This window comes from Etheostoma spectabile, chromosome 17, assembly GCF_008692095.1.
Source record: "Etheostoma spectabile isolate EspeVRDwgs_2016 chromosome 17, UIUC_Espe_1.0, whole genome shotgun sequence".
Classification (NCBI taxonomy): Eukaryota; Metazoa; Chordata; class Actinopteri; order Perciformes; family Percidae; genus Etheostoma; species Etheostoma spectabile.
In genome coordinates this window covers 14,286,402-14,309,371 of record NC_045749.1, presented here as the reverse complement: position 1 = coordinate 14,309,371, position 22,970 = coordinate 14,286,402, and the positions used below count along the sequence as shown (strand labels likewise).

Sequence of the window (22,970 nt, the reverse complement as noted above, 5' to 3'; positions counted from 1 at the left end):
GTATATCTTATTGTAGAGTGTTGTGTATTTTAATAAATGTAACACTTGAGAACTCTTATTTTTTTGCTGGCCCTTTACTTGACCTTGCAGCGTTTCTTGCTTGATTTATCACCCTAAACTATATGCACAAATGCATCCACCCCCCCTTTCTCCAGCTGCAAGTCTTCCAGCCTTTACAAATTCAAGTTGTCCTTTTGTATTTCTGTTTGGAGTTCACCGGATGTTTTACACACTGTTTGCCAGACTACCATCTTGGATTTATAAATGTTTGACAAGTATGATATAAACTAGGGGTCCACCCACAGAGCCTGTTGACATGCTCTTGGGGAGTGGTAATGCTAGAGGTACAGTGCTAGTGGTAAAACAGTGCTGTGACCGCCAAAGACAGTCCAAAAGGGTGATTATTATGAGGCTAAAAGCAGAGAAAGGTATATCATTCTGTAAGCAATCCCTTCCTGATTATGGGGAAAGATACCATCCATCACATGACTTATGTGATCTGTATGGCACACCTCTGCTTACTTGCACTTCCTACACTCATGTTTTGAATGTTGCCATCTGCTCAGAGCTAAGATTCACCCCAGAAAAAAACAAAGACCATAACTTAACTTAGCAAGTGTTGTGGCATTCACCTCCTCATTCAGGATGAGCATAATTTCCAGAAAAATTCAAGCAAACGTGCTATTTCCTGAGAAGTACTCTGGTTAGGCAGGGATTTTCAATGGTCTTGGAAATCTAGGGATTAGGTTATGGATTAATACTTGTTTACACAACTGTGTTGACCTTCACTGAACACAGGATATGTACTGTTGCACTTTTCTCCCCTTACCCTCCCTCTTCTACAAAAAAAATTTCTCTGACATGGCAGAACATTGAGTGACTGTATTTCACTTAATTAAAAGCAGTGGCTGGCCTGCCCAGATGTTATGTGGGCTCCATCTAAAAGGAGTGTTGACATTCAGTGAATAGAGGAGGCCACCTGCTAACCTAACTCTTGGCTTGAGGGGTGATTTGCATTCCTGCGGCCTGTTGCCTGGCATGATTACTCCTAGCACTTCACAATCCCATCGACTGTTTAATATCATGGATTCTTTCCAATTGAGCTACATTTCTTCCTTTTCTGTAATGCGGGAGCGTCTATGAATGAGCTCCTATTTAAGGTCTCCAAAACTACACAGCCCTCTCAACAGCAAACCTTCTGACCACATAAAAGGAAAGGGTAACAATTGCCATACTCAGTGCAGATTAATACAGTGGCCCTTTCTCCTCTGAGACCCCTGTGGTCCGAAACATGCTGTAATGAGTCAGAGATGACTTGACATTCATCAGATCAGCACTTCCACTTCTGAAACATGCTGGTAAAAGGTCACAACCCATCACAATTTACATTTCATGAAGGTTTTTTTGTGAATTTTTCATAAATCATGCTATCCAGTTTATAGTATTTGTCACAACAAACGTCGTCGTCTTGACATGAACACATTTACATCATGTCAAGTTGTGTTTCCAGGTGCTGATATTAAGATGTTTTTCTACCACAAACATGTTTATTCTCTTAACCAGATTGATAAAACGTGTCTACGTGAGCGGCTATTAGGAACATGTTTTTTCATAGAGCAAATGTGAAATATTTATTGAGGTAAGATCATCTTGAAGCTGTAAGAAAGGTCGGAGCTGGATGTCTGTCAAAAATGCTTAATAATTAAGGTAATTTCTTTTTTTATCTAATCCAAACCATCAAAAGGAGAAAATATGTTGACAAATACTGCAGAACAAAAAGCTGATGTTAATAAGCCGCTGATCTTAGACCACCGACAGAGGAGTTCGTGCTAGAGGCGTTTCAGAAATGTCCTCGCAGATTAAATCATAGAGGCTGTGATATTTTGTAGTCTGTTTTCTTTTTCCAATAACGGTTAGAGCCCACTTTTTGTGAAGTCGTCATTCTAAGATTCAAAGTAACTCAAGATAATTAGCAACAGTTTCTGAGTATGTGGAAACATGCAACAAAAATGGTTGAGAAATATTGAAAAGCAAAACTATCTTTTCCTCATTATGTATGGGAAAACTTCTTATTTTGAACATAGTGCATGTTTCTATGCCAATGGCTCCTAAACCTCTTTAAGGCTTTCCAATCTTGGAAAACACTTCCCATAATGATTTATTTATAGTGTATTTAAAGTGTTTTGAGTAGTTATTCATTTTGTAAACCAGTGTTTTGAATGAGAACATTTGTATTTAAAATGAAAATCAAATGTGGTCAGTAGTCCATGAAAGAAAAGTTGGATTTTACACAAACATACTCATAAACTAAACATTTGTTCACAGTCTTAATAGAGTTAATATGCCAGTTACTGTAAAGGTGCACTTCTAGTTAAATGTTATATATCATTAATGTGCTGGATTAGTGGTATAGTCGGCAATAATGCAGGCAAGCCAGGTGATTGATATCGTGCTTATTTTTATCACATTTTGGTCCATCTAATACAACTACAAAACATAAGTTATTGTTCATTTGGTTTAGTATATCCATGTTTCTTCGATTTACCCTCTGTTAACCAGAGGTCTTTTTCTTCCCGAGGCTCAAAGTTTATTTTGAAAGTGTCATTTTTCAGTCCATCCACAAGGCAAGTGAAATTGTATCTAATAAAAATGTTGTGCAGTTTACCTAATTCATCTCCCCACATATGGTTCTCCTTATTCGTGTTCTGTGGGTGGGCTCTGACTTCCATACAGCTCAATCAGTCGCTCTTGAAAAGAGAGACCATATGGGTCGCATTTTTACATGTTGTTTGGTATGACAAGGCTGCAGAAGGACCAGCGAGGAATGTGTCCCGACAGAGGGCAACGCAGAAACACTGCTATGTTTTCTTGTTATTCACATATGCACATTAGCTTCCCCAACCAGAGAAGAGAGGGGTTTTGGAATCTCAGAGTTACAACAGACGGTTTGTGAAGTCAACTGTCACTTCCCATTATCACTAGAGGTGGCACCTGTGCATTTAAACCGTTTCTATATTTTGAAATCTTGTATTTTTAGTCTGGATTTAACATGTGCATTAAAATATAAATGTTAATAGTTTACCAGTGCTTTTCTGATACGATTTCATAACTAAACTACAAACATGAATTAAAACCTGCTTTCTACTTTGTGTAACTCTATAAAATGTATTTACACCCAGTTTTAAAAGTAAATCTCAATTTTCTTTTTTTCTATTGCATGCTGAATTTACTATATGAAACCTTTTTTCCTTGAGAATCCAGAAAAAAACATGTGAGTCTGTTAAGATTCTTTTGTGGGTTTGTCTCGGTGGAAATAAAAGCTACTGACATGATATGCTAACAAGGTCTGCCTTCTTTTTTTATGTGCAAGTTAGTTATGTCCTCCTGTCACCCATCTATTGTAAAATGTATGGCAGAGTACACATAACATAAAGAGATTTAAAGGAGAAATACAAACCAAAGAAGATGCACAGGATATTAACCTGTTTCTGAGGCCAAGGATGTCTGTCCTGTACTAATCTTGCTGATTTACTGTATCTCAGAGCTTTCAAACTATTGTTTAAAATGCTGCAAAAACAGGGTACATTAGAAGAACCTGGGCATATCTGGGCACTATTATGAACTAAGGAAAGAAAAAAAGAACCAAAGAAAGACAGAAAAATAATCTATAAATGTAAACTATTTCTATAAAAACCTGCTGCTTTGTGGTTTTCAACAGTAAAAACAATCCAAAAAAAAGGCACTGATTCTGAGTTAATCAGTGTCCTTGTAGTAGCTAAGCAAATTAAAGGTATCTAGTTTTTGTACTGTAGATCGTTGTACTTTGCTCAGCAGAACTGCACTGTCACTTTGTCCTGGTAACCTCTCTGCAGATGATTAAAGTAAGACGATAGCACATCTTCCACTATTATATCAGCAAACCTATTTATTCAATAGATCCTGGACAGTACCTGAAAGCCTCTTAAGGTCTGCATGTCTTAACATTCATCAATTCTTTGGTTTTGTAGGGACTTTAATTGGGTAGATGTCACACACAAATGGATCATGAGTTCAGAATAAAATTAAATAAAAATATTTAACCCAATATTTTGCACAGATGGTCATTTCTTTTAGCCATATTCTGTCTTAACTGCATATTACACTACATAGTGCAGGAGAAGGACAGAGAAAGAACAGAGAGGATGACACACACTGTGGTTGGTGTTGTCAGCCATACAGTTTTTTACTCAACATTTTACAGTCTGGGTGACTTTTTACAGTCAACAGCCTGTTACAGTACAGGGTCATGACCTGTCCTTATCATCAGTCTAGTACTTTATATGGCTATATCAAACCTCAGTATTTTTTTGGCACCAACTAAAAAAAATTCCTAGCACCAAGTATTGAAAGAGAGCATCAAATGTCTGGTCAGATTAAAAATCTTGTTGACTTCTTCTTTGATTGTACAATACTGTAAATCACAATTTGTCCAATCTGACACTATGTTATCTAGACAAATTGTGTTACTGCTTGTGTACAAGAGAGCAAGATAGAACTTGAATAAAATAGGTTTTGTAGAAAATATGTTATGCCTCAAAAAGGAAAGGTACAGTATCTAAAAAAATACGTAGGTATCTGTACCGACAGTATAGGTATTGTATTGACACTAGTATAGAAAACAATTCAAACGATCCTCAGCCCTACACCAAGATGCTCGTTACTTTACCAGGTTGATATTTATCTGTCCTGTCATCGTCTCGCAAAATGATAAAAATAATGTACAAAATATGCTACTGTGCCAATTTAGAAAGCAAATAGAGATGTCAACAGCCACCACTTAACTTGGTTCATGTGTATTCTGGCTGTTGTAAATTTTTCTGTGAAATTCAATTTCTCCCACCAAGGATATGGATACACTGACGGAAATCTCTGTACTTTATGATCCAGTCGGAGCAGTAATCCAGCCATGAAGTCCTCTGTGGTACAATATAAAAATCTGCGCAGTAAATATGTGGCTGCTTAGAAACATCCGCTTGAACGTATCTTTGACAAAGTGATGTGAACTAGTGCTCTTTGTGACAAAAAAAGTGAAGATTGTAGCATGTCCGAATGAATGAATGATATGGTTATATTGCAGCCAATTGATTGGTGGAGATTTAAGTTGTTTTGCTCACACTTCTTATTAAATCTGGACTAACATTTATCATTCTGAACAGGCAGGTCCCACAGCCTTACTTTTGGCTGTATTTTACACGTCAATGCTTGAAAGTCATGATCATGTGTGGACACAACACACAGGTCAGTGGCTTTTGTGACTGAAATCCACAGGGCGCTCTGTGGTGTGATTACTGTGAGGATAATCTTTAACACACATGCTGTCTCTAAGGGGAGCTGTGGAAAGTTGGCTCAGAGTGGCCAGCCTTCCTGAAGAAAATGTAAGGTAGGCTGCTATTTTTATCAGGGCTTTACATTTAATTTAAAAAAAAAAAAAGAAGAAAAAAAAAGGTTTGTGGTCTTTTTTTCTCTTGGTACATAGTCAAATATAATGGAAATGAGATGGTGTGGGGATGCCTTTCCTTCCACAAGAGCAAGATATTTTCTATATATGTTCATTCTTTGCTCTTTTTGTACAGCATGTTTTATACATGATTCAGGTTTAATAACAACCATCAAGTGGTCTGTTTCTGTAGGACTGGGTGTAATTATTCTAACTATATATCCAACAAACCCTATCCATCTTCTCTGGGTATGAAAGAAATTTCTATAATTTATATGTCATGACTATTGCTTTCAGGGTGATCCTCATGTGCTATTCACTCGACGTCACGACTCTCTTGTTGTTACAGTTCAGTTAAATCCATGATGTAGAAATTGAAGACGGATGGAGGATGAAAATTGATTTAATCTGGTTCCTGTTTTCCTTTTCCCACTTTGTTTTCAGTATATATCTGAGAGCTTAAAACCTCTTTCATGCCCTGCCGAAACCTGTACTCCATAAAGAACTGTTTTTCACATCTGTTTCTTTCCAAGTACAAAAGAGTGAATAGACTCTTTCTTTTATAGGCAACATTTTCCAGTTCAGAAACACGTTGTGTTATTTGCACTGTTTGATTTTTATTTAATATTTTGAGGCATTCATCATGTGCTTGGTCTACAAAATCCTCATGTGTAAAATGCATTGTTCTCAGGAGGCAGTTTACAAACAAGCACAGAGACATCCTTTTCCCTGTCAAGGGATATCTGTTTGGCTAATCTACACAAACGTAAGCGTATTGTCCCTTTACAAAGTTTAGCCTTAAGTTTGTGCAGTTGTTTCTTTTTGTTAACAGCTTGATAATTAGACTGAATTGCCATTTTAGTTCACTTTATTATTCTACTCTATTTTCTCTGAACAAAGCGAGTTGTGGGCAGTGATTTCTGAGGTCTGGAACTAGACGTGTTAATACTGTTGTGATACAAAAACCCTTCATTAGATTTGATTGCCTAATCCCAAATCCTCCATCCTGTGTACACTCTAAAAAAAAATCTAGTGCTGCAACGCACAGATGATTTTGTAAGCAGTTACTCTTATACCATATAAATGTATGTATTACAAAAAAAAATTGTAATCAGTGTTTCACAAACATATCAGTGTTGAAACTATGCCTAACTTATGAATATTTCTTGTAAAAAGGGTTATTTTTCTTGTTCACAGATGTCATATGTTATATAGTATTTTTCTTAAAATGTCAAATCTTCCTCCACTTACATACCATCTTTGACTTTCAAGCTTTCACTCACCTGCATTACATTGACTCCTAAAAGCAGGAAAGCCCCTGAAGGCTAGTTCTTTAAAGTGACCCTCTGCAGCTGTTATTTGTCAAGCTAAACCGTAGCTGCCGAGTTTCCTTGAAAGTAGAAATGTTTAAAGGCCAGTTAGGGTTAATTGGTTGATGGAGTTATCACTAATTGAAATTGAGCCATTGAGAAAGCAACTTTTCTCTGAAAAGTCATAATGTTTCTGAATTGTTACATTATATTTAGCCTAGGTCTCCAACATATTCGTTTAAATTGTCCCACATACAGTAGACATACTGAACACTGTGAACTATGGTAGCAGATTTAATACAGAAATAACTTGTATTTTACTTAGTTAAAGGACAACAAAACACTGGAACCATGGAATTATTTCAAACAAATGAATAATTATTTTCAGGCAAATATAGCTACAAAAGAAAAAAAAAAAGATCAAGTCACTTTTGGCAGAAATAATGACCAGCATTGATTTGGTTTACCTAATGTAAAAAGTTATAAATAATGTTGTAAAAGATTTAAAGGGTCATGTGTTGTGACAATAATTTTTGTGTTGTGCAAAATTCTACTATTAATGTCTGCTGTACAGTTTTTCTGTGCCTAAAAGGACCACAAATAAGTGACCAGAGGCATTACAAAAGAAATGTAGGGGGTGGCAACTGATAGACATCAACCTTGAAGTCTGTTACAAAAAGGCTTTTTTTTCTACCAGAGAGAGAGGTAGAGGTCTCTCATCACAGAGCAGTTTAGCGTGGTGAGATGGTTGAATGCTAGAACTTCATTAAGTCCCTCTATTGTTAACATCTGGGTTCGGAAGAATGGCTCTTTCTCTGGTAAATGTTGCCCTGGCTTAACAAGGGATTTTATTACACCATGGAGTTGACATTGGCAGCAGTGGCACGTCTGGCAATGGAAACCCTTCTACTCTTCAGGTCACAGGAGATCAATCAAAGCAGCCTGTTTCCCTGAAGCCTTCAGTTCTCACTAGAACAGGTAGTTGAATGTGTATCTAATGCTGTTTATTCAAGATATGAAACAAACTGTAAGATGTTTTAGCAAATACTGATTAAAATGCTTTCACTATTAAGAAAGCACTCAGGTCTTAGCCCATTTATACATCATTTGGAGCCGCTTTTGCAGTAGTACAAACTCTTCTTTCCTTGTTGTATATTTTGTTCTGCCATGCACCTGCCTTCCCCTTTTTGGACCCACATATTATTTCTTCTTCCAAAATCCTTCCTCAAAATGCTTCCACCAGAATTCCCAGTTTAAAGTGCAGCACTAATCTCCCATATCGCTCCATTTGCCAATTTGCTTCACACCATTTCCTCTCTCTCGGTCTCCATCCCCCCTACCTCCCTCTGTTTTGATTCCCTCCCTGGTAGGGATGTGGCTGCCATGGCAACTGCTGAATCATCCTTCACCCTCTGCAGCCATCCTCTAATTCCATCTCCTAATGCAGCTAGGCCCTCTGTTTTCTAGGCCTGCATTAGTATATTGATCTGACGCTTCAATTTTCTATATTAGTTGCAGCAGTCTGTGAAGGTTAGTCGCGGAAGACACGGAGGTGCAGCAGGGCTGAACAGCAGCCATTCGGATGGGTAACGTACCCCATACAGTAAAGCACTGCTTGAGCTATGAGCAACTTATCCAGGACTATCCACGGCTGAAACGCTGGCTGCTGGAGGAGAAGGTGGGCGTTGTTTTTTCTTGTTTGTAATCGGCTGCACATGCTCTGCCACATGACTCTATCATGACAAAGGGATGCACAGCAGCAGCACTGATGACGTGCAGCATGCTGCTTCAATGGAAATTCTGCTCTACTACTCTTTACATATTACTGTATTTTAAGGATGCATCTTTCTAATTAAGAATGGTGACATTTCTTCATCTCTCTGAATTGACTGTAGCCTATGTGACAAAAGATGCAGGCTATGCTTCCGTTTCTTATGTGTTTTGTGCCTCAACTTTATTATTTGATAACAAGAATAATGTTTATTTATTTGAAGTAGACAAATGGCTGCCCATAGTGGTTATTTACATTCAAATACTATTGACTGATCACATATTAAGCTTTTATTTAATAATTAATAGATTTCATATTGAAAAGCACTCATGAAACATGTAATACAGTATGTAGTTTTTTTTAGCATCCTCTATCTCATTGCTTTGGTTTTAGATTAGATTATACTTTATTATTTATTTATCCCACGACGGGGAAATTCTGTCGTTACAGTAGCAGCATAGCAGCAACAGCAAAAAACAAGAAACAAAAAACAAAACAATAACACACAAACAAGTAAGCACGAAAGAAATACAAGGCAAGAAATACAAGGCAAGAAATACAGGCAAGAAAATAGACAATGAAAATATGGTAGACTGAGTAAGTAAAATGCCGTCAAACAAAAGAAATTTTAAAGAGCGGTTGCCATGATAAGAGAAACAATATTGCGGTGTAAGTGACGTTAAAAATTAAGTTGAATGTGTAATTAGAGCAAAGAAGCAAGAGTCGGTAGCATAATTTAAATTATATTAACCTGAGACCATAAATATTGAAAAGTAAGTACTTGTAATAAAATAATATAAATACCAATATTAAAGATAAACAGAAAGTGTGTGATGTAGATGGGAGAAAAACTTATGGTCTGTATATGTATTGAATGACCCCTGTAGACTTCATTTTTAATTGTTAGGCTACCTTTAAAGAGTAAGTTAAAAATACCATAGTTTAAAAATACTGCATTAGAAGCAAAAGCCATGCGTTTAAAATGGTACTCCAAAGCACAGCCTATAAGTAAAAGTACTGTATTAATGAGGCTACTGTAAGTAGCATATATTTCTTTATATTTATTGGAGTTAATTCAAAACTGCAGTATACTGTTTGGTAGTTAAATCTATATCAAAGTATATCAAATTTTATAAATAAATATTGTGGATTAAAAAATACACAGTTTCCCTTTGAAATTAAGTAAAAGTTTAAGTAGCACACATTGTAACAACTCAAGTAACATTAACAACATACAAGTAGCCTAAAGTTACCCCAACATAGCCAGCGTAGCTAGTTAAGTAACGTTACAGTAACGTCAGAGTAGGCTTAACCTAACTGTAACATTACTACGCTACTAGCCAGTTTAGCTAGCTCAGTTAACGGCTCATCACAGTAAGTAAGTTAGTGTCTTATGTTAGCTAGCTAGCTAGTTAGTGAAAACAGTTAAGTGTCTAGCTTGAAACAGATATTTATCTCAGAAGGTGTCGACATCAAAACGGAGACACATGAACCGTGAATATTGGACTTACGTTTGTCAGGTAGACAGAAAAAGAGACTCCGAATGAGTGCTAATGATGCTCCATATCTGCTGGAATGAACTGTTTGCTAACACGTTAGCCGTTAGCCATAACCTAGCGTTAACACCTGAATGAGCTAACTAACGGCCATATCTTAGCTTGTTTGCGCCCTAGTGGACAAAATCAATGACAAAAATCGATTAGATAACGTTAGATTAGCGTTAGCAGTAAATGTCACTCAGTTTAAGAAGATAGCTAAAGCTTTATACATTCTATAACCTTTAATCTCTGTTAAGAGTAGGTCTACATATAATATTTAAACTCAACTAGGGAATTATGAGATTCAGACTTTTTTTACAGTCACTGGTTCAGACCTATGGTTCAGACCAGAAAAATACCTAGATCCTCAGGATATCTTTTGTGGTTTGTGTGGAGTTACCCTTACCTTCTTTCCCAGTCTTTTTCTCTATGAGACATGTCCTGGGTTCGCATATTAATGTCATGACAGGCTTCTGTTTTGGTTCTTAAGGTTTCAGACTGTCAACATGTCCTGGAGCATCCCACGCCGAAAGGATGACTGACTGCTTGTGTTCAATGTACTCTGTTGTATACTTCTTCTTATTCAGATCTCTGTTTATCTTTGATATTTTTCTAGACAAATACAGGACATGAGTATCCAGAGTTTGTTAAAATAGTTGAAGTTGGGCCAAGAGATGGACTTCAAAATGAAAAGGTATTCAGTGTAATTTCAGTCACAAATCTAATTTATATTTATAAATAAGCACCGTTGTTTTGTACATGATCACCCCTGGAAACCCCCTTTTTTATACATAAAACAATCTATAACATATGGGCTGTGTGCCATAATTGCCAGGAGCATATGTTTCACATTTTCTTTGAAATTGAATAAGAAAGATGACACGGCTTCTGGCCTAGTTCACTGTGCTTAGCCTGTCACTGCTTTATCATTTTCTTATTGTTTGCCTGTAGGCTTACAGATTGCCCTGGATGCAGGGATAATTTTATTTACCACAATGTGTTATTATGAGATATTTGTGTATAATGAGAGATCTTAAAGTATTCAGCAAGTGCAAGATTCAGCATGTGAATATAGATGTGATTGACAAGCAGCATAGCAAAAGAACAAATGCCAGATATCTGCTTGTTGTACCTCCCATATTGAATCATATCTAGAAAGAGCAGTTTCAGTTTCATTGTTCCCCAGGAAATTGTTCCGACAGGGGTGAAAATCCAGCTGATAGACATGCTCTCGGGAACAGGCTTGGCTGTGATTGAGGCCACCAGCTTTGTCTCTTCAAAGTGGGTACCGCAGGTAATAACTTTTCTTTGTGCATAGCAAAAGAGTGCTGAGTGATTTATTATGCTCTCTTTCTTGTCTGCATACTACTACTGAAGAAAATAGGCTCCTCTAGTATCCTTGTTGGGCCCACAGATGCTTTTGGGAAGAATATTTTAAGATATTCTTCATATAGTCACTCTCACTTCTTTTGTTCGCATTCATATAGTCACCCTCTCATTCCCTGTCATAAATTGGACCACTATTTACTTCCTGAAAAAGAGCAAACATGAACATGTCCAATTTTAATTACTGAGAGTCCTTTAAGAGATGTCTGCTGCCTACAAGCATATGAAAACATTTGTGCAGGATGATGTATTTGCAGATGATGTTAAAGGTTTATTTTTCTACATCATTATTCCCCCCCTCCACCCCTTTTCATTTAGATGGCCGACCATACTGATGTACTCAGAGGAATCCAGAGAGCACCTCATGTTCGGTACCCTGTTTTGACACCTAACATGCAAGGCTTCCAGGATGCTGTAAGCATTAATTTTCCACTCAGCATGAAGATCTATGGTACAAACCATGGCTGTTTACCCATGCTTGTCAATTTGAGTTAACTGTTGGCACTACATTCTTTTTCCCCCAGATAATTCCTGCACTTGCGTAAGTGTAACTGCTCAAAACGTTTTTACAAGTTAATTTTTCTCTCCTGTTTTAAGGTTGCAGCTGGTGCTACTGAAGTGGCGGTGTTTGGGTCAGCGTCTGAAACCTTCAGTAAAAAAAATATTAACTGCTCTATTGATGAAAGCATGCTGAGGTTTGAGGAAGTTATTAACACTGCCAAAGAGAAACAGATCCCAGTCCGTGGGTTAGTATTCTGGATAATAATTGTCCCTTACAATGAGCAAAAACACATACTGTATCTAACCATTTGATTGTTTTTTTACTCCAATTGAAAACATAGTTGAAAATACTGCAGTTTATATATGAAGAAGAAAACCTAAAAATGTTGTAATAATACAGTAGCTTTATTGCAAACATCCAGATGTACACCAGGTTATATCTAAGCATTAGTGAACCATAGATGCAGATGGAAATTAATGTAAACCAAAAAGGGTAAGTTACTGAATATAGTCCCAATTGAAATGCATGTTTTCGTAGATTATATGCGTCTTTCCCCCAGATGAACCCATCAAAACAACAATGGATTAGTGTAAACACTGCCACTTTCCAAGTGCCAAATAATCTTTAGTAGTTACCAAATGGCATCAAATCAATATCTGGATTACCACTAAAATCTATTCACCAATCTGTCCAACACATGTCATGTAACTCTCATCTGTATGCTCTTTAAAAATATCTGAGGGACTAACAGATGAACAGCCAAAATAACAAAAAACATCAGAATCAACCGTGATCTTCTATACTCACTTAAAATTAACTCTTCCTTTTAACAAGAGCAGGCAACAATAACACAGTGATTACATTTTTTTTTTTAATTTCAGTGATAGGACCTACATATAATCCTGTTTTTAGGAATATAGAAACCATAATGGAGCTTTAGCATAAATTCAGACAGGAAGACTATACCTTTGCATCCTTAGACCTCCTGTAGTTTAAATTCTTATGCATCTGCATTCAATCCTCTCATTCGTTATTCTTTGCTGTCATGACATAATTATCACATATCATCTGTTTTATTATTTGCTTTAAAACATTCACTTGTCTCATGATTAAATAATCAAAGTAATCCGCCGGTCGAAGTTCTCCATGGCACAGTAAATTGCTGCTACATCCACAGCAGTTAGTGTTTTTTATAGTTCATTCATCAAATGTTACATAAACGCATCAAATTTTTACAAATGTCCTCTTTCAGATATGTTTCTTGTGCCCTTGGATGCCCCCACGAGGGATACATTCAACCTTCCAAAGTCTCTGAGGTGAGATAAACCTTTTACATTCTTATACTTTTATCGTTACTGAAACACTCACTTCAGAAAATATTACTGAAATGGTGTCACGTCATTGACATCGCAAATTGGCAAACATTTACAAAATACAGTTTCTAGACATATATACTAAAAGAATATATTTGTTAAGGTCAACTCTTTACTAATTTCCTGTTAATGAGAGCATTTTGCAATGTTTTCACTATTCTTAAGGTGGCAAAGCGTTTATACGAATTGGGCTGCTATGAGATTTCCTTGGGGGATACTATCGGTGTTGGTACTCCAGGTTCCATGTTGAAGATGCTGCAGAGTGTGATGAAGGAGGTGCCCACCAACGCTCTAGCAGTTCACTGCCATGACACTTATGGGCAAGCACTGCCCAACATCCTTACTGCACTTCAGGTAATAACTCGTATAGAATGAGAAATAGTCATCTCAAACCTAGAACGGCTGTGGCCGGGTTGGCTCAAGGGTAGAGCATACGCACATATGCTGAGAAGTTTATTCCTCGATGTCTAGGTTGAGGGTTCAAATCTGACCTGTGACGATTTCCTGCATGTCCCCCCTTTCTCACCTAACTGTCCTGTCAAAATATGTAAAAACAACTACCACTGGCAATGATGCTTTATTATGTTACGGTCATTATTATTACTATAATTATTATAACCAATAATAGAAGAAGTAGTATATTTTGGTAGTATTGCAGCAATAAAAGTAGAAATAAAAATGCTCTTTCATTTCATTGTTATTTTACCAGCGCATTAGTAAAATGTGCCATGGCTTATGCACAGCGCGCACACACTATGCCTTTTACACACACATAAGGAAGCGCAGCTGCATACAAACATGCAAAAAATTACAATTAAAAATATTATGTTGCAAATCCGCCATCATAATAGTAATGGGCCAAGGTACAAACGCGCCTGGACTTACCTTTATTGTTTTGACAACAAAAATAAGATATTAGCCAATCTATATACAATACATTTTTGTCTTAAAATAAAAATAAATTACAAAAACCCACAGCTCAATTCCTAACCCAGATTTATAACAATCTATCCATCTTTCTGAAAATAAATTGTGGTAAAAGTTTACAAGGTGTTACTCTCTCTGGCAAGACTGTCCTGCCTGACTCTGAGTAAGAATCGCTCAAGGCACCTGGCATTTCTGGAAGTTCTTAAAATAAAAGGGTAACAGCTACAAGACTGCTCCCAAAGTTGGGTGGAGGGACCTGTGAATTCTGGGAAATGCTGAGGAAGGAGCTTGGAAAAGCTCAAAACTTGGCAGACATCAAACAGCCGTCTTTGAAAATAAAAGTAAAGGCGTGACCTGCAAATATAGTGAAGTAATGTCACTGTGGGATCTCTGAAAAAGAAGAAAAATTCTCAGGTGACATGAGCTCTGACAATTCTGGGAGGACAAGCATGAGTCCTGCCTTTTTTAATGCGAAGAAATGTTTGAAAATATCTGTATCTTTGTGTGAGGGATGTGAAAAGTGCCAGTACTTTCTCTTGCAGAAGTCTGCAGAGGGCTTACAAAAACTGGCAAGGTTAGAAGATGAGGTCCATATCTCAGAGTTCTCCACTGTACTGCCCAAACACAAGACAGTAATGCATCCATCCTCATGATCCACACATCCTCTTATGTTGAATTGTTACTTTCTGCAATGGCTTGGCAAGCATTCTCTGGGCACCTTCTCGTTCACATGCACATCTTTCTCTTCATGATGAACATGAACACTCATGTGGAGAACCGCAGGACGATTATGGATAAATGCCCAGCCTTTGCATAAATCAATGATCTTACTCATGATGACATGAAGAGGAGCAACCAGATGTGGAAGAAAGTCAAGGTGGTGATTCTTGTTCCAGGATATCTTTCAACTTTCTTAAGTAACTGCCAACATTGTAGAGATCACAAGTCCTTTCCGAGGCCTTAAGTCATTATTCCTGCTGGGGATAATCTTATGTAAAGAGGCTCGCAATCCATCTCTTTTGACAATTTTGGGGCAGGAGTTACAGTACATTCAAAGACAGCATCTTTTCTTCATTTTTACACAATTGAGTAAATGATAGAATCATGCAAAAGAAAGTGAAATTTTCATCAAAATGTTTAATTAGGATTCTGTCCCTTTAAGGTTGTATGAAATCATATCAAAATCAAGTATTTAAGAGCTTACATCTTAAACAAATGTTGAAATTTTGAGTATAAAACAATGTGTCACTGTCCAAGTGTTTTTAAAACTGACTGTAAACTTGAATCTGCCCTGAGCTTTAATGACAATGTGTCAGTTTACGACATTATGAATGTATCCTCTGTTTTAGGAGTATTGAGACGGCACAAAACAAATGTGTAGGTTACAATGGGACACACAGAAAAGCAGGAACCATCAGTCAACAAGGAAGAGGGGCATTAAGAAACATGATCTAAGCTTCCCCACAAAGCAAGATGATTCACTGCCCACTGCCCACTGAAGAAAAAATCCCAGAATCTTAATGAACAGAAGATATTTCCAACAGGCCCTTCCATCACAGTGCACATATATTGTAGTGAAGGAGAAAAAAAAAGTCATTGACTATTACTGTAATATACAGTACTCTGTTTCCATACAGGTCACAAACATGTAATTAGGTCGTAAATCCATGTGGAAGAGCTCTCGTCGGTGTGTTTTTTTTCCAGCACTTTTGCCCGTAGCGAGTTTAAAATTGACATAAATCCAGACATAAAACAAAGTCCCGCAGAAATGGCTGTATCAGTTCTCTGAAGCACATTGTCATTGCAGAAGAGGAAGCTCAGTGGGGGCTGGGTGGGTCAACAGATGTGAGGGGGTCAGCACAAAGGCTCACCTATTCAGTGTCTGTTGGACAAAGCAACTGAGAGCTAGGTGGATAGAAGGGCCCTGGGGGGCTCCTAACTCATCTGTCGCTTGGCTGTTGAACTCTCTGACAATGCAGTGATTAAAGGCCAGTGGAAAATGATCCTTTCATTCGCTCGCTGCTGAGCACGTGATAAATAGCGCCGCAGCTGCAGTCCCAACTCAACCCAAGAAACTTTGATAGCACTTGTAAGTATCTGGTCTTATTATGCTTTGTGACATTTAGTTTGCATAAATTACTGCATACTGTAATTACTGTGGTAATGCCATTAATTTACAGTGTCGCCCAAGAATAACAAATACCTTGTTTTGAGACCTGGAAACTTTTAATTAACAACAGTTAATCTCCCACCAAAGACATAACAACTTAATATTAATACTTTTAAATACAATAGTTACAGTTGTTACCACATATGTAGCTGGTATTTTTCACATGTAACACACATTCATTTCGTGATATTATATTTAAAGTAGGCCAGTTATTACTTCTTACTGCATAACTGTGTACTAAATATAATCGTGTATACAGTGGTCTAAATGTGTTTGTGTGCTTACTGTATCTACCATATCATAAATAAATAAATATTTACTTTAATAACATTGTTATTAGAGAATTATTAAGAATTAATACATGGCAGTTCACAGTATTATAACTTGAGATAGCAGATACTTGCCTTGTAACTGGTGTGTAAAAAAGAAAATGAACTGAGTTTATAGCTCTTAAATAAATATTTACTGCACCATAACATTTTCTAATATAACCCTAAAAACATTATTCAAAGTCAACAATGCCAACACACAATCACACATCACAGTAGAGCATTTGGGAAGAAGTGGAAGAATGGAAGAAATAACGGTGTGATTAAGGCCAACTATAATATTGATGCTTTTCTCTTCATTATCTTTACAGTGCTACTTATCTGTAACCATGCAATATTGTGCTGAGGAAAAGCTCAACAATGTCTGTATGTAAAGTCGCAACTATTTTTAAAGTAAGCCTTGATTTTAAATGTCAGAGTGAGAAAGCGCAGAGGGACGGTTAAATTCCTCTGTTGATAATATTTAGAATGATTCATCACAGCTGCCCTGTGGCCACAGAAAATAATGGCAGCCGAGGATGTTTTGCCTACCCATAAACAAGATGGAAATGAAAGATTTGATTTTAGTTTTTCATTACTGTGTGCCAGAAGTCCACACCACCAACTGGGAAAGAAACAAATTCCCCCAGCGCTGTCAGCCCTGAGTCACCTCTTTTGTTCTTGATAAAGACATTCCTCAGTCTTTGTACCTTTTTTTTTCTCAGGAGGTCTGGGGGGGCTTTGTTAGAAACCTACTCCTGGCAGGTCACACAATGACAATGTATGTACTTAGATTTCACAGGCTTGGCAAGTAAAATTATTTATTCTTACCCGCAATTTTGGTGTATTGTGTACAGCTGCAGCTGGGGAGTACAGTATAACCTGTTTGTCCTCACAGTCACACTTGAGCTCTCTGCTAACAATAACATTCATCTTCAGTATTTTCATTTGTCTCTGGCCATGAGGCCCTGTTGGACCATTACGGGCTCTGCGAGTTCAATAACTTTGTTTTAGGAACACTCAAAGATGTACTGGAAGTTTTTGATAACTTTATTTTGTATTTCTCTGCTGTATCGTTGTCAGACGTTATCCATTTTACTCATTCATATATCTGGGACAACACAAAGGAATTAATATTATGTAGGTGTGTCAGAATTGACCTTAAGTCTAATTTTCATCTACAGCTCCCGGGTAGGTTGATGTAATATATTAAAGGAAAAGATTAATTCAACATTCAGGACCTTATAATAACCGACAAGACCAAACATCACAAAGAAGAACCAAAGTATAATTGTTCAGGGAAAAAAACACTAAGGACGCATAAAGCAGGTTCACAGTTGTAATATTATTGTTAAATATGATATATAATCTTCTAATGATATCTTTTCTACGCCTACAACTTGGCCAATAAGAATAAGTGCAACAGGTGCATTCAGCATTGTACTATTTGTTTTATGGATTGCCTCTGTCAATTTTATTTTTCAGTCCTCGCGGCTGCTCCGACCAAATTAATTTACTTGTTTTGGGTGTAACAAAGTTAAATATGGTTTGATTTGATAGTGTTCTTTACCTGTTACTGACCACATAGTTTCCACCTGAACATAAGGACATAAAATAAAATAATATTAAAACAACAGGATCTTAGGATTCGGATCAGTTATATATTATTAAGACTGATTGTCATTAATGGAGCCCAGTAATCCATGAAGAAGTTGATATAGAGTTTAGTGTAGTTTATGCTCAAATAAATCATGAAGGAAACGTCATTTATTTATTCTTGTTATGTTTGTTTTGTCTCCTAGCTGCCCCTTAATATCCAGTGTCAAGCTTATTTATGTGTTCCTGGAAAGAGGTGATATATGTGTCAACAGTGGATCTGTGATGGTTTCTCTCAGCTTCCCAGTTTATGTAGCAGTGGGTAAAGCATCACTGCTTCATATCCTTCAGTGAATGCACGCTCTCTCTTTCTCTCTCTCTCTGACGCAGTTATAAAACCAAAATGGGAGCATGTCCATCTTCAGCCTCGTCCGCTCATAGTATATAGAATGTCAACAAGCTTGTCCCAAAGCATGCGAGTTTGGAAATGCGTGTCTTTACCCAGGAATGCATTGTTTTTATATGGCCACAGCTCACTGAATATGGCTTTTTAACACTGGTTGCACATCTGGTTTCTGGGCAGTGTGAACCTAACTGAGCATTGGCAAGCTCGAGCTGCTGACCACCAATTCCTGCGCGATTAGTGTCCAGAGGAACAGGGCACGCTGCTGAAGGGTCCGTTTTGTTCTTCTCCGAAACAGTATGCAAAGGACCCCTGGCCTTACACGGTTAGCGGCTGAAAGCGAGAGGATTGGCATGCTAGATTACAACTCTGTGTTTATACTACAAAAAAAGTCTGCCTAGTACAATATCCTGCTCTGGCTTTATCCAAGGTCTGGAAATCTTGTGCACTGCACACACCGGAGTAGGTCTCCTCCTCCTTCTACCCCACCTCCTCCTCTTTCTTTGCCAACACAAACAGCAATTACGCCTGGCTCAGACTGGCCCTGCAAGAAGTAGGTTCTTGTCTGGAGAAAAGGCATCCAATTAGCAGCATTGTTCAAAAAAAGCCAATAGAGATTCTTTTAATTTGGCTCGCTTGGTTCGGCTCCATGGGGTGAAAGTACTTTGTGACCCAATGCCACTGAAAGGATCAGCATGTTCATTTTGCCTCACTGTGGGTTCCTCTGACATCTGGCCCTGCCACGGAAGCTGGAAAACATCTTTCATATTCTCATGACAATCTCAGGGACATGTGGAAAATATCCCGAGACCTTAGTCCATAATCACTGAAAAACTGAAGGTCTGGCCTTGTAATTTTTTTGGTGTGAAAACAAAGGTTACACTAGTGGTTAGGTTATATACTCAAATTGCAAGAACTGCAGTTTTGTCTCTTTATGTAATATGTGCGTTCAGATAAATGATGTCTATAAGAATTAACTCCTGTGGCATTAACATAAAAAAGTATTTGGAATTCAGAAACAACTGAAAACGCATCATTATTTTTCATATAGTGGACAGTAGGAATGGTTGGCAGTAAGAAAGAACAAACATTTCCTACAAAATATAACAATTAAGTTGATTGTAAGCAGCCAATGAGCCAAACAGATACAGTAAACAGCCTTAAAATTAATCTCTTGCAGGCACCATCAATAAAATAATTTATGACAGGAATGATTATATGTAGCAATTGCACGTTTGTCTAGTAATGAATTCCCGTATTGTTGGCACTGTGTAAAAGGACACTGTCCAGCTGAGGAAAAAAAATGTCTTCTCAATGTGGCAAGAAAGTGAATCCCCATGGTTAAGGAAAGAGTAGTGCTGTAAAAACATGAGTAACCCAAAGAATTAGAAACATATGAATTATTCTGTTAATAATATTCCTCTCATACAAACAGGGCCATAATTATGTGGAACTTGTTGTTTAAGCTGACAAAGAGGATGACTAAGCCATACAGTGGGACATTCTGTGCCCACTCATCCTCAGGACATTAGCCCACAGTTCTCCTAAACAGCTGTAAAACAAAACCGCAGCCCTGGCAAGGTGTGCTGCAGTGGGCAGAACAATCCAACAGAACAAGGATCTTTGTTCCTGGATTTTAACCTGAGGTGAAGCTTGTGTGGAGGCGCTGAATGTCTCTCTTGTGTGTCCTTTGCAGATGGGGGTCTGTGTGGTGGATTCTGCAGTAGCTGGCCTGGGAGGTTGCCCATACGCTCAGGGGTCATCTGGCAATGTTTCAACAGAGGATGTTCTCTACATGCTCCATGGCATGGGCATTGAAACTGTAAGTGTGTCTTCACAGTGCACTTTGTATTTTGTCTGACTATAATCCCAACAGATCAACCAAACTCAACAATCTTTCAGAACTCATTTACCTAAGCGGATTGCTCTGCAAACATACGACTCTGTAAATGTTTATTTATAATATCAGTGGTTTTACACAATTTGCACAAGCCCACAGTGTTGCATGCCCGGTCTCAGGAACAATTTATTTAACAACCCCTACCCCTGCTGGAGGGATATGTTTACTGCACTTTAGTTTTCTACCTGTTGCACACTTTCCATTAAATGCATGTCTGCCCTTAAACTGACACTTTTTGTTAATCTTAAAACAAAAATATTCAAAAATTTGTAGACAAAAACGTGCTCTGGTTTATTGTGCTAAGTGTTAAGACGGAGCCACGGTGCCTCTGCAAAAGAGCCTCGGGAAGGGACTTGTTTTGGTAGAACGTGTACGTTCAAAGTTGTTTTAGTCGTGCAACAGAAAACTACGATTACACAGATAGTCTAGCTGTCTTGATTTACCCTGCAGAGATCTGAGGAGGAGTTAACTGTAGTCCTGATAAATCGACCAGAGTTTAGAATGCCAACACAAAGAAAGCAGAAGTCAACGGACATCCGGCCTAAAAAGAGGGACATCCGGCGGAATCTCCGGCAGCATTTGAACAATCCCGGAAATTAAACAATGTCCATATAGACTACATTTTACCTGATACTACAATATTTTTATTTGCAGGGTGTGAACCTGGCCAAAGTTATAGAGGCTGGGGACTTCATCTGCAATGCTTTGCGTCGCGAGACAAACTCCAAGGTTGCCAAGGCAAGAGGCAGAACACTGTGATGTGTTTCTATGAGGGACAATATTTAAATATTTGACTTTGTTCAATTTAAAGTACTTCCCCTTTTGTTGCTGCCTTCAGATTTGTTGCCTATGCTTTTGTAGTTGTGCTTTTGTCCTCCTGTCAGAGATGTCTCATCCAAATAATCTAAATAATTATCAGAACAACATTGTGTTTGTGTTCCAAAAATCAGTTTTGAGTTAAGTTCACTACCTTTTAATTATTTTACACAATTTAGAGTCTATTACTAGAAGAAAGAAGGGTCATTATGATCAATTTGATCTTATTTAATTTAACTTATTTTTTTGGTTGGCTTTTTTTTTTTTGCTGTGTATAGTGGGGCATTACAAAATGAAAGTATTCATTTGTAAGAAATGTCAAGATTGATGAATTGATAAGTCATGAATACAAAATGGACTTTTTGAAAGCTGAATTTTTCACCTCTGTTTCAAAACTTTCTAATATTTATTTGGCTCAGACAAATAAACCCAGTAAAGGTCAGTCACTTTGACTTCGTAGCTCAGTGGTCTTATAAAATAGAGTAACAGAATACGAATTGAGTCTGTTTTGGCAACTTGCTGAACTTCAAAACACCACAGATGTTTCATTTTAATAAACAGAGATGTCAAACAGCAAAAGGAAGAATCTCCTTCTTGCTTTTTAAAAATGGATCTCTTTATGCCCTTACTCTTTCTCCTTTACCTACCTGAGTTGGATCAACAATGATTAGCAACTGAAAACACAACTCCTCTCAAAATACCACAAAAATAACAACTTAAAAGCTGCCTCCAAAGGATTTTTGCTCTCATGTTTGCCAAAGATCATTTAAGAAGTGCTCCTTGATCGTTTAAAAAAAAAAAAAACGTTTACCATGACATAGGCTATGTGTCTGTGTGAGTGTCAAATGTTTTCTCCTGCCTGTTTACATCTTACTGTGCTCACCTGTAAAACATAATCAAATTAAAAATGTATTGAGACACAAATTTGAATAAAATTTATGGCAAAGAATAAATGGTGTAGATATGGTGTTTGAAAAAAAATGTCATTATCCGTAATTGCCCTTTGTCCGGAACGCTACTTGACTCTAATGAATAGATGTGAGAGAACTGGCACATTTGCATAAATGTATTAAAATATGGTAATTGCCTAGCCAAAATTGTCCATCTTCATCATTTAAATGCAAACAATTATGAATTCTGCATTCAAGTGCAGTCACACATGCTCAGTTTTGGGAAATTAGGTGGCAACAATCCAATAATGAACAAGCTTGTGAGTCAAACCAGGGAACAATAAAGTTCCAGGTCATACAGGATGGATCATTTGAAAGACAAAATGTCTTTCAAATGATCACAGGGGGTGGAGGGGGTGGGGGGTGACATGCAGCAAAGGGCCTAGAGTCTGGCCCAAACCTGGGCTACTGCAGTAAGGACTGAGCCTTGGTACTGTATGTAGGACGCATGCTCAACCAGGTAAGTTACCAGTCCAGGATGCCCCAGTTTTGTGTCTTTTATTGACCTTTTTTTTTCTTAGTGGCTGTTTTGCCCCTTCTTGTA

General features: G+C 37.5%; 2 protein-coding genes and 1 long non-coding RNA gene across 16 annotated transcripts in view; 2 read left to right on the top strand and 1 right to left on the bottom strand.

Moving 5' to 3' along the window:
- Positions 1-55, top strand: part of bmp5 (bone morphogenetic protein 5) — a 9,725-nt gene extending 9,670 nt beyond the window's left edge. Inside the window, exon 7 of the mRNA XM_032541167.1 lies at positions 1-55. This exon is cut by the window's left edge and continues 995 nt beyond it. The gene's annotated coding sequence lies outside the window, so the exon portion shown is untranslated.
- The window catches only part of LOC116705206 (uncharacterized), a 21,912-nt gene extending 11,606 nt beyond the window's left edge, over positions 1-10,306 (bottom strand). The window contains exons 1-2 of one of the 3 annotated variants that reach the window (XR_004335879.1): positions 10,069-10,222; positions 6,760-6,866 (exon numbers count right to left, since the gene is read on the bottom strand). This is a non-coding gene — a long non-coding RNA (uncharacterized LOC116705206). Of the gene's footprint in view, positions 1-6,759; positions 6,867-10,068 lie in introns of all 3 variants that reach the window. The other 2 variants (XR_004335877.1, XR_004335878.1) reach the window with 2 other exon arrangements.
- Positions 5,256-22,394, top strand: hmgcll1 (3-hydroxymethyl-3-methylglutaryl-CoA lyase like 1). 12 transcript variants are annotated; one of them, XM_032541170.1, is made up of 10 exons: positions 5,318-5,419; positions 8,299-8,464; positions 10,712-10,789; positions 11,282-11,389; positions 11,800-11,895; positions 12,079-12,227; positions 13,236-13,299; positions 13,522-13,710; positions 20,457-20,582; positions 21,315-22,394. In XM_032541170.1, the coding sequence occupies exons 2-10, from the start codon at positions 8,369-8,371 to the stop codon at positions 21,417-21,419; spliced, it is 1,011 nt and encodes a 336-aa protein (XP_032397061.1). In that variant the 5' UTR covers positions 5,318-5,419; positions 8,299-8,368; the 3' UTR covers positions 21,420-22,394. The 12 variants fall into 12 exon arrangements, with proteins under 12 accessions (XP_032397063.1, XP_032397061.1, XP_032397071.1 ...); XM_032541172.1 differs by lacking the exon at positions 8,299-8,464 and having other exon boundaries at positions 5,256-5,419; XM_032541180.1 differs by lacking the exon at positions 8,299-8,464 and having other exon boundaries at positions 5,340-5,419; positions 11,298-11,389.
- Positions 22,395-22,970: the final 576 nt, after the last annotated feature.